Below are 11,347 nucleotides of genomic sequence, written 5' to 3' on the forward strand. Positions count from 1 at the left end.
AGAGATTCCTTCGTTACGAATTATTTGGTAGCCCTGAAAAGGGCCATTTATTGTTGAGGTAAGCTTTGTAGTTAAGCTTTCTTCTCGGTTTTCTTTGGCAGCAAAACTGCTTGGATGTTTGGTAGAACACCACCTTGAGCGATGGTTACACCAGACAGCAGTTTATTCAATTCCTCGTCATTACGGATGGCGAGTTGCAGATGACGGGGAATAATTCTGGTCTTCTTGTTGTCTCTGGCTGCGTTACCAGCCAACTCCAGAACTTCAGCAGCCAAATATTCCATAACTGCAGCGAGATACACTGGTGCTCCTGCACCAACGCGTTCTGCATAGTTTCCTTTGCGAAGAAGTCTATGGATACGTCCAACAGGGAATTGAAGACCTGCTCTGTTAGAACGAGACTTGGACTTTCCCTTCGCTTTTCCACCTTTGCCACGTCCAGACATTTTCTAAGAAATCGGTTCACAAACTACAAGTGTACTCGACGAAAGTCTGGAGGAATTTGAGTTTTCATATTAAGCGACCGCTTTATATATGAAACCTGGCTGCCTGCACGCGACCAATGGCGTGCTAGTCACACCTAACCGAGACTTAACACCGGCCAATGACGCAGGGAGTCGCACGCCATTGGCGCGCTCTACTGGTAGGTTCCGTAACATATAAGGCGACTCCATTGTGTGAAAAACCATTAGGTCTTGATTTCTCACCGAGGTGAAACGTACTTCGAGTCTAGCAAGTGTTTGTGAAAATGCCACCAAAAGCGAGCGGAAAAGCTGTGAAGAAGGCTGGTAAGGCCCAGAAGAACATCAGCAAGACCGACAAGAAGAAGAAGAGGAGGAGGAAGGAGAGTTATGCCATCTACATCTACAAAGTGTTGAAGCAAGTCCACCCCGATACTGGAATATCCAGCAAGGCGATGAGCATCATGAACAGCTTCGTCAACGATGTGTTCGAGCGGATTGCTGCCGAAGCCTCTCGTTTGGCTCACTACAACAAGAGATCGACCATCACATCTCGGGAGATCCAAACAGCCGTGAGACTTTTGTTGCCTGGTGAATTAGCCAAGCACGCAGTCTCTGAAGGCACCAAAGCTGTTACCAAGTACACCAGCTCGAAATAAATCCAACGGAATGTCATTTTATACGGCCCTTTTCAGGGCCAACAATTTTATCAAAACGTAGTCAATCTTGTTCTACTAACATGAAAAGCAAAAGAAAGAGAAAGAACGAGATCTGTAGTATATGCCTGTTCGCGGGCAAGTATCAAGGGATGAACCGATACTTTTACTCATAACTTGTATTGAAAGGAAGTAACGACATCTACTCCGTTTCAAATCAAGAGTAACGATAGGAGGTAAGGTAAACTTGCCTAAATCGTACCCCGTAAGAACAAATGCTTATTACGTGAAAAATAACGAGGAAAATGAAACAAAATTAGTGTTTATTAATAGAATAACCAGTTTTATAAACTCAAACAAAAAATAATCGACTTTTCTATTCATAAAAACGATTTATTTTTAATATGGAAAAAGTACGTTTTGGGATTAATGTTCTTAAATCGTACCATTCTTATCCTAATTCGTAGTAGGGCTGTTGGATTCAGCTCAAAGACTCGATTCATAATCGGGTTATAAGAATCGATCCTTCTAAAAAATCGAAATCCAAAAATCCACTGCAAACAGGAATATTTATACAATAATTAATTACAATTCAATATGTACCAACTTCTGTATTAATTTGTTATATTCAATAAAACTTTAATGCTTGATCACTTACAACTCGTTCAATGTGCAGTACACTATGTCAAGCCACAAGAAAGAATGGTAAAGTAAGATCCAGGACTTAAGAATCGTATATAAATTTAACGAGAATCGTATATAAATGGCAACAAACGTATAAGACCAGGAAAACCTACGCATCAAGCAGTTTGATTGGTCCTTTCACTAGTGACAAGTAATTATCTCAAAGAGCAAAAAATCGAATACTAAAGAATCGATTCAAAAGATCGATCTTTTAAGCAAAAGAATCGAATCGGAATCGAACACCCCTAATTCGTACTTTCAAATTTAATTACTACAATCATGACGTACATCAGGCTTGGGAATTAAGTGAACGCGGCGGCCGATTTTCAGAGGCAACGCCTCCTTTCTCCCGCCTCGCTTCTTGGTCCCCGCAGCGGCCAAGATGCGCGGCGAGAGAGAGGAGGCGTTGTTTCCGAAAATTGGCCGCCGCGTTCACTTAATTCTCATGTAGGGGTGTTCGATTCACTTCAAAGAATCGATTCTTGAATAGATTCAAAATCAAATTTTAAGAATCGGTCCTTTTAAAAAATTCGAACCAAAAAATCGATTCTGGAAGAATCGAGATGAAAAGAATCGCCGTAAAACTTTTTTCCCAAAATTAGTACATATACATAGAAGTCGGATTTGAATAATTTTTAAAGAATCTGTATAAAAAATACTTTTACAAGGAACAATTTGGGACAATTGTTGAAGGGTATTGTATTGAATAAAAGAAATATTTTGCTATTCATTTGAAATATTTTATTCATCATGTAATTGCCATTCTTTCATTGATAAGGAATTTAAGAACAATAATTGCTGTAAATGTTTAGGTGATAAATTATTTCTCAAATAATACACAAATACACAAGGAAGGAAGAAGGAAGAATGGTAAGAAAAGATCCAGAACCGTCCAGAATCATCCAGAACATAAGAATCGTTTATAAATTTGGCGCGAATCCTGTATAAATTTGGCGGGAATCGTGTGTAAATGGCGGGAAACGTATAAGACCAGAAAAACCTACGCGACAAGCAGTTTGATTGGTCCTTTCACTAGTAGCAATTAATTCCCCCAGACGGCAAAAAATCGATTGTCGACTTTCGATTGTCTTACATCAAAGAATCGATTCTGGGGAAAATCGGATACCAAAGAATCGATTCAAAATATCTTTTAACCAAAAGAATCGAATTTTTTAAGAATCGAATCGGAATCGAACACCCCTATTCCGAAGCCTGACGTACATATTCAAAAGTATTTCTATCTATTCCCGCACAAAGCTCGTGTACCCACATTTTGCATTGCGTGCATTGTGTTATACTTTCCTGTCTATTTTCTCGACACAATTTACAAAACCAGCTTTCATTTTCATCATCTTCGCCTTCTTCTTTTCTTTCTTTTGTATATTGGTTGTGGCGGTGTCTTCCACTTACGAGTTTTCTTTGCTGTTCTGGTTTTTCTGCTTATAATTTTCTTTTAGCCTCATTTAATTTTTTTTTGTAGATTGTTTTTGTATGTTCGTACCAGTACGATTTAAACTTACATGCGGTGGTACGAAATAGGCACATAGATCAATTTGAATTCAAATCTATTAAGATAAGTAGCGCCCCTACTCTATGCCAGTATCGTCACATTTTTAACATAAAATAAAATAAAACACGCATGCGGCGTCGTCCGCGATCCTCATTTTTTTAAAGTGCTTTCTGAAAAAATGAAAGGAGTGGGTTTGATCTTTTCGAAGGAGGTGCTTATATAATTTTAATCGAACTTCACTTGGTAAGTTCGTTCAATTATACAATTGTATAATTCAACGCGTCTCCTACTCAAGATCACATCGTAGATGTTTAAAGTCTCATTACGGCGATTCGACTGGAAATACTAACTGAAGAGTTAGTCTGAATAATTTTTATTCCATATGTGTAATAACACATATTTACTTTCCAGTATGGACAAGGTAAACTGTTGCTAATCCGATCTAACTTCTCTATCGTACAATTTTGCAAACGTTTTCGACTCTTTAGTCCAGCCAACTGTCCTGCTAATAAGGTGTAGATCAACGCCCAATCTTTGCGCTGAGAGCACAGTTGTATCTATTCCGCTACTAGTTACCCTGATAGCCAGATCTGGGCAGCAGAATCTGAGGTGCAGTGCCTGATGTCAGATGGACAGCAGATCGACAGCAGATTTCGCCGTCTGCTAGACACAGCAACAGCGTCATCTGTAGGCATTTGCTTGGTAATTCTGAATCTCAGATGGCGCTGTTGCTGTGCCTAGTAGACGGCGAAATCTGCTGTCGATCTGCTGTCGATCTGCTGTCCATCTGACATCAGGCACTGCACCTCAGGCTCTGCACATCAGAACGCAGCCAAATGCGGACACAGATTGCTGCAGTTCTGACGTCAGATTCTGCTGCCCAGATCTGGCTATCAGGGTTAGAAATAAGATAGATAAAGGCGGTGGTGCGTTCCGTTTCAGGTAAAAATCTCTTGCTCTGTCGACATTGTTTGTAGACTTTATTGAAATAATATGGGGTGCGAATTATATGGTCACCTGCCTGTAATAACTGAGCATGAAATGACTTACTCGGGCGTTAATTTTATGATGTCATCCTAGATTAATACATTTAAGCCATGTTTAAAAAACGATTTCGTGACGAAATTTATGAAATAAACATGTGCCTACCAATTTCTATCGAGCAAAAATAGTTTTCCCACAGACCAGGTATAGAATAGACCTTTCACCTTATGGACTACCGACCAAATATCGATTGAAATATCGACCACCTAAAAACCACTGGAAACATATTGTATTTCTACCACTGACATTGGTAAAGCCACAGACCAGGTATAGAATAGACTTCTCATCCTATTGTCTTCAGTGTCACCGTTCTGAAGTACAGATATTCTGATAGCGAATTCGGCACCCCGCACTGGTGCGCACTGAGTGCGAATTTTTTCGGTGCCAAGATCACTAGCGCATTCGGCAGGCACGCACTGACTCTGGGGCTCTACCGGGGGGTGGAAACTCTAGTAAAACTTTTGGATCAGTATTTGCACGCCCTCTAAGCTATGAAAGATTCTGTTTGAACTAAAATTCAATATGGCGGGTCATGCCGGAAAAATTAAATACACTCAGAATCTGCGTACTGTAATATGTAGAATAATATTTGGATAATGCCAACAAATGCATCTCTTACCCTATATTTTGTATAAGATACTTAATTGTAAAAAATACAAGTAGAGGTAAGGCTTAGCGAGTGGCTCAGATTTTTCATTGAAAAATGTTCCTTGTATTCAGTTTAACAGTTTGCTTAAACGTTAGAGTGTTAAGAAATTATATTAATTACTTATATTACATTTTTCATGTATGTACATATATATTCTTTCGTACGCGACCTCCATATACATGGTGTTCCTCTACCTATGGTCAATACATTAGGGGATTCAGCAGATGACCTAGAATTCAACATTAATAGCGGTACAGCAAGGACTGGGCGGGGATGGGCTTCCACCGATTGAAAAAGATGGCCTGTGTTTTGGCTGGGTTTATGGAGAGTTTCCAGCTGGAGAAGAATTCCAGCACGGAATCCAAGTAGACCTGGCGCTTGATCACCAGGGTCTTGATGTGCCACGATGAGGCAATGAGCGTAGTATCGTCAGCATAAAGGGCCAAGGAGCAGTTATTCATCAGAGGAATGTCATTGATGAAAATGTTAAATAGGATTGGTCCCAAGATCGACACCCTGCGGGACTCCCGCGGACACCGGAAACCTGGAGGACTTAGCCCCACCGATGGACACAAAAAGGCTTCCACCAGCCAGATAGCACTCAATGAGCTTTACCAAGCGGAGAGGGAGGCCGATCTTCGAAAGCTTGAAGATGAGGGCATCGTGCCAGACGGAATCAAAAGCTCTTGTGAGATCTAGCAACACCATCGCGGCTGATCGCCTGACATTGAGCTCATGGGCAATGCCCTGGGAGACTCGTGCCAACTGATGGATGGTAGAATGTCCCGCCCGGAACCCAAACTGGTGGTCTATGATAATATGGTTATCATCGAAGAAGTCAAGGAGTCACTTATCGACACAACGCTCGAAGACCTTCCCCAACACCGGGAGAAGGCTGATTGGCCGATAGCTATCCACGCTATTCCGCGACTTCCCAGGTTTCGGTATTGGAGAGACTCTCGCCGTCTTCCAGCATTCCAGGAAATGGGAGACTAAGATCGCGTATTTAAAGATATACTATATCTGAAGCCGGGCCTTTCCAGAAGCCTTCTTCAGCATCACAGGAGTGATCCCATCGAAACCAGGTGCTTTGTTGTTACCAAGCCTCATGATGGCAGTGTTGACCTTCTCCAGAGAGACAAGAGGGCACATCAAGGGCTCATCGTCAGGGTACCTCTCAATTTCAGCGAGCCAGTCAGCGACCGGAAGGTCGTGGGGAGACACCCGACCCGGGACTCCATCGTGGACAGCCGCGAACGCACGGGCAAAGGCCTCGGCCTTATCGCAATCGGCAACGAGGAAGCCGTTACTCTCCCTGAGCGGGGGGATGACCACAGCCGCTCGAGTGAGCCTTCTGTAGTTTGACCAAAAGGTATGGTCAGTCCTATCAAGGGACAGCAGGCCGTCGCGCCACTTCTTGCAGCGAAGCCCCCTCAACCGGATTTCAATCTCGTGGGTTAAATCCTTGGCAAGCTGCCTATAAAAGTCAAATTCCGTCCGTTCCCAGCTCTTCCTGGCCCTACGCCTGCTCCTCACATACGCTAACAGGAACGAGTCCTGGAGATAGTGACTCGTGTTTGCAGAGGGGACAAACTTGGAGGATCTACGGAAGCAGGTCCTCAGTCAGAGACTGGACACAGTCATCCAGTTCCCCAGCGCTCGCGAAACGGGTACGCAACCCGAGTCTGGCAGTCAGCTTGCCGTGCTCCTCCAAGTCAGTAGAGCGCACCCAGTCAGGAGCGTGCATAGTGTCACTGGAGGCACCCAGGACGACCGGTCTATGACTAGTGCCGAAATCCCCACTAATCTCGCAGTCAAACCCCCGCCCACAATCAACCAAGAAAATGTCCAGAACATAGAGATTCTGCCTAGGGGTACCATGGAAGGTGAACTCCTCAGGGGACACCACTCTGTACGCGTTACGCAGGGAATGCCCATACAGCGCGACCCCGGACGCATTGTTGGACTGATTTCTCCACGAGGTGTGCCGGGCGTTGAAGTCACCGCCAACCACCAGCGGACTACCAACCCCCGTGAAAAATGAAATTGAATGCTGGTAAAAACTTCAATATATTTTCCGATAGTTTTAAATGATCGTTTGTAATAGAAACAGTTTATGACTTTTCCAATCCAGGAGTCAAAATCGTTCTTGCCTCCTCGATCGTGGTGCCCCTTCCATCCTTGCGCGTCCTTCCAATCCTTTGGCCAATCAGGACGGAGGAGGCGCCAGATTCAAGCGGTAGGCTGTCCCGCGGATCACAGAATCACGATCACGGTCGTGAATGAAGTTAAATCACGACCGTGATCGTGATTCTTTTAACTTCAGTGAATTGTTTACTGTCATTTCATTTTTCGTTTACACATCTGCTTACCAAATCTCGCTGGGTAAGCAGCAGTTCGTCCTGTAAAACTCATAAAATATGGTCTTCGCTTTCAATAATATGGAATAGTTGTCCAAGAAGAATAGAAAAACTCGGATTGAGGAAATCCAGGAACCAATAAAGCCATCAAATTTCGTTAAGAGTCGGTCCCCGATCCTTAGGACGAAGTAACCGATGTAGTTAGGAAGCGTGTTTCGACCACCGTTCAAACGTCTCGAATTAAATTTAACGTAATCCATCCAACTGCATAGCTAATTGTAAGTAAGTTTGAACGTTCCCGCGCAATCGCACAAGCATCAAATGCATCGAAAACCGTTCCGTTTCGTTACTGCGGTCCATGCGCAGTTGGAAACGGAACGCTATGAATGCGCGCAGCGATTGCGCTGCGGTCTATGCACTCAATGCGTGAATTGGAACACACCCTCTGTGCTGTTCTGGTGCTGCTCTTGTTGCACGATCTCGTGGGGATTTTTATTGGAACGCGAGGTTTTTTAACATTTCTCTTTATTAAGGCATTTTTCTCTGGTCAAAAATGTTAATTTTTCATATTCTTTTAATTGAAATAAAAGTACATGTTTTTGTACCAAACACGGCGCACTTTTTAAATAGCGTTCCGTTTCTTTCTGAGAAAGGAAAATAAGGTTAGGTTTAGTAGTTACAGTGGGAGCACTGAGGGGGCACCATAGACATATATAGACAGAGCGTAAGCTGAGGGGGGTGTAAGATTCGCGGTAAGGGGACCGATACAGGTAAATCGGGTAACGCAGTGGTTATGTACATCGAATGCTTCCGAAGCTAACCCGATGTCGAGCCGACGTGCCTGTATCTGACTTCTGCCTTTTCCCCTCCAAGCCTACCGTTCCCCTCGCCTATAGTCCCAGCTTCTGCTCCGTCTATATATGTCTATGGGGGGCACATCATGAACCTGAAGGACAGTGCCAAGTTCCGGGGGGTTACAGCGAAAGACGGAAGGGGCTGCGATGTGAGGGACGATTGGTGGTGTCCTCTACAGCCGAGTATAAGTTTTAGAAATAGCGTCCTTCATTGGTATATCCTTGTGACGCCATTGTGCAAAACGGTTGAAAACGGTGCAAAACTGTAAAAGCATTGCAAAGTAACTCGCATGCGTGTAGTGTATTTATATAATTGTCTTATTATTTGGGATACATTCGAAATTACGTAAGTAATATTAAATTTTCTAGTAAAATAGTAAAAGTATTGTATTTGAAGGTTAAAAATTAGTATAGTAATGTAAATAAATTATTAGTATTTAGGTGGTAATCGACCCCAAAAATGCCGAGCTGCATTTTGAAGAACACTGCCTGTCACCATCAGTGACTTCCACGGCATTCAATGCACGAATAATCAAATTTAAAATATTTTGCCAGAAGAAATTTTCCACGGTATGGCACAGATGGCACCACCAGTCGTCTCTCAAAAAGCGGCTGGAAGAGGTCGATTCCCCTTCTGTCATTCGCTTCAACCCCTGCCTCCATAAGCCTAGCTTATGCACTGTCCTTCAGGTCTATGGGGCACATTAGAGCACTATTGTATTGTATTGTATTTTTGTTTTCCTGTGTGTTTCTAACACACAGGATGGCGTTTCAAGCATGTCACTTATATTGCCCAACGAACGATAGTCAATTTTTCCTTTTTCCCTCCTCTCTCCTTCGGGTCCCAGCAGCAGCGACGCACCGGGAGACAGGTGATGGTCACCCATCTTTCCCCAGTACGCCGCCCCGTGATGTTTAACTTCGGTGATCTTACGGGAACCGGTGTTTCCATCACGGCCATGGCTGCTGGTCATTAGAGCACTAAAGAGGTGAGAATGCACATCCGCCATATTGGGTCCTCTGGAGAAAGAAGATCATTGAGTACCCGCCTTTTTGAGTATTGTCAAATTCGCTTTATAAACCAAATATAAACTTAATTGTAATAAAATACTCTAATAATGTGTCGTGCTACTATGCATCAATATCAACAACGCATATATTATTTATAAAGTGAATCTGATAATACCCAAAAAGGCGGGTACTCAATAATCTTCTTTCTCCAAAGGACCCAATAGACCTCTAAAGTTTGCACTACACCAGGATCGCCGAATATGATACAAGATTGGGTCGTATGTAATCCAATGTAATCGATGCTAGGGAATCTGCACTGGCATTGTTATGGTGATGGAGTTGCACTAGTGCAGTGCCAGTGCGGGTTTCCCGAATTCGCTATAAAATTCGCACTCAGTGTGCATCAGTGCGTCCGTCCGAATACGCTATAAGTTAAGAACTTGAAGTGCCATCTTTGGGATCTATTTAATCCGAGAAGAAAATAAAATACCTATACCTCCAGAGGACCCAATATTGCGGATGCGCATACTTACCTCTTTAGTGCTCTATCGAGGGACGAGAATTCGTTGAGCTATATAAGAAGACAATTTTTGATATGCCACTTTTAGGAAAGTGTATACAGAAGCGATTTTTGTAAACTGTACCAAAGAAAAAATAAATCTAACCTAACCTAGTGTTCTATGGTTATGCAACACGAGCGCCACCATTCCCGCGGTGGTAGTTTTCTTTACCGACACGTTTCAATTTATGAGTTTTGTTCACTTTTGTTCTAACAAAATTTCATCGACTTTTACGCTGATAATAATGCTAATGCAAAAATGATACTAATAAAAATATAATATTATGAACAATATTCTTAAACTCCACATAAATAGTGCTACAAAATATATTTTTCTGCATACAAAATATGTTACATATTCCCTTTAATTTACAAGATGTATAATGTAAAATATGTTTATATATATATATATATGCAAAATACTAACAACAGACAAACGTACATGCCGAATACATGTATTTAATATGTAAAAACAATATACATAAATGTTTACAAACAGTGTGAAAATACATTGAGGACGAACTACATTTCTTTTCCAATGTTTGTTTTTTTATTCTACAGAAGTTGCTATTGTATATATCTGCTGTCGAACATATTGCATAAGGACATTATAGCTTGCGAAGTAATGAATGTAAATTGTTATATTTATTAAACTATTTTTATTATGGCGATATAGAAACAAATGCATGCTGGAAAACGCTATTTATTTGTAGTTTATGAATATTGTTGATAATATTATATTTGCATTAGTACAATTTTCATATTAGTATTGTTATCACCGTAAAAGTCGAATAACTTTTCTGATGAATTGCGGATCTAGGCACTTTCATATAATGGTATTTGAAACAATATTTAATTAATATTTTTTGAATTATCATTTCAGGCAACATGTAATTTCGATATTGGAATAAAATCATTCTTTTCAAATTTGTTCCATTTCAAAATAAAAGATTCAATTTTTACTTCTCATTGCTTGTTATTTTATAATGTGTTATTTGCCTTTCCATTTTGCTAGAAACAATTACTTATATAATAAATAATATATTATGTGTATATTACCATTAAATTTTACTAACTTTGGTAATAAATAGAATGAATGTTTGTAAACATTTGGATTTAAAAATCAATACAAACTTTTATCATATGTATAGGCAATTAACATGAAATACGCTCAAGTACCTTCTGCGTATTACTTATGTATTTCAATATATTATAAATAATATATAGTTAGTTTAATCTGATTAATTTCATTTATTTATTATTGAATGATAGTGTTAAATTTTACATTCAGATAAAACTTTGTTACCAAAGAGCCATGATAAATGCATAAAGTGCATGATTTTAGCAACCACAGAAACAATAAGTAAAGCCGAAAATCACTGTTCCAATGAAGTGCTTTCATAACTTAAGGTTGTAAATGGCAATTTTTATTTTTTATCCATGAAGAATAACATTCCTCGACTGCACAAACCTACTGTTACAGCGCAACAATAATATCTTATCATGATGCTCGAAGCTCATGAAAAGATTGTATATGCAGTGAAAAATAACGAATATTT

General features: G+C 40.8%; 2 protein-coding genes across 2 annotated transcripts; one reads left to right on the forward strand and one right to left on the reverse strand.

Annotated features, from left to right (window-relative positions):
• Positions 1–20: 20 nt before the first annotated feature.
• On the reverse strand, positions 21–498 carry LOC143369483 (histone H2A-like). Its single transcript, XM_076813502.1, has one exon. The coding sequence runs from the start codon at positions 444–446 to the stop codon at positions 72–74; it is 375 nt and encodes a 124-aa protein (XP_076669617.1). The 5' UTR covers positions 447–498; the 3' UTR covers positions 21–71.
• A 197-nt stretch (positions 499–695) lies between these two features.
• On the forward strand, positions 696–1,770 carry LOC143369510 (histone H2B). Its single transcript, XM_076813547.1, has one exon. The coding sequence runs from the start codon at positions 749–751 to the stop codon at positions 1,118–1,120; it is 372 nt and encodes a 123-aa protein (XP_076669662.1). The 5' UTR covers positions 696–748; the 3' UTR covers positions 1,121–1,770.
• Positions 1,771–11,347: the final 9,577 nt, after the last annotated feature.

The sequence above is a fragment of the Andrena cerasifolii genome, chromosome 5 (assembly GCF_050908995.1).
Source record: "Andrena cerasifolii isolate SP2316 chromosome 5, iyAndCera1_principal, whole genome shotgun sequence".
Classification (NCBI taxonomy): domain Eukaryota; kingdom Metazoa; phylum Arthropoda; class Insecta; order Hymenoptera; family Andrenidae; genus Andrena; species Andrena cerasifolii.

Coding starts and splice junctions, on each gene's coding strand:
- LOC143369483 (XM_076813502.1), bottom strand. CDS start 446: ATGTCTGGACGTGGCAAAGGTGGAAAAGCGAAGGGAAAGTCCAAGTCT.
- LOC143369510 (XM_076813547.1), top strand. CDS start 749: ATGCCACCAAAAGCGAGCGGAAAAGCTGTGAAGAAGGCTGGTAAGGCC.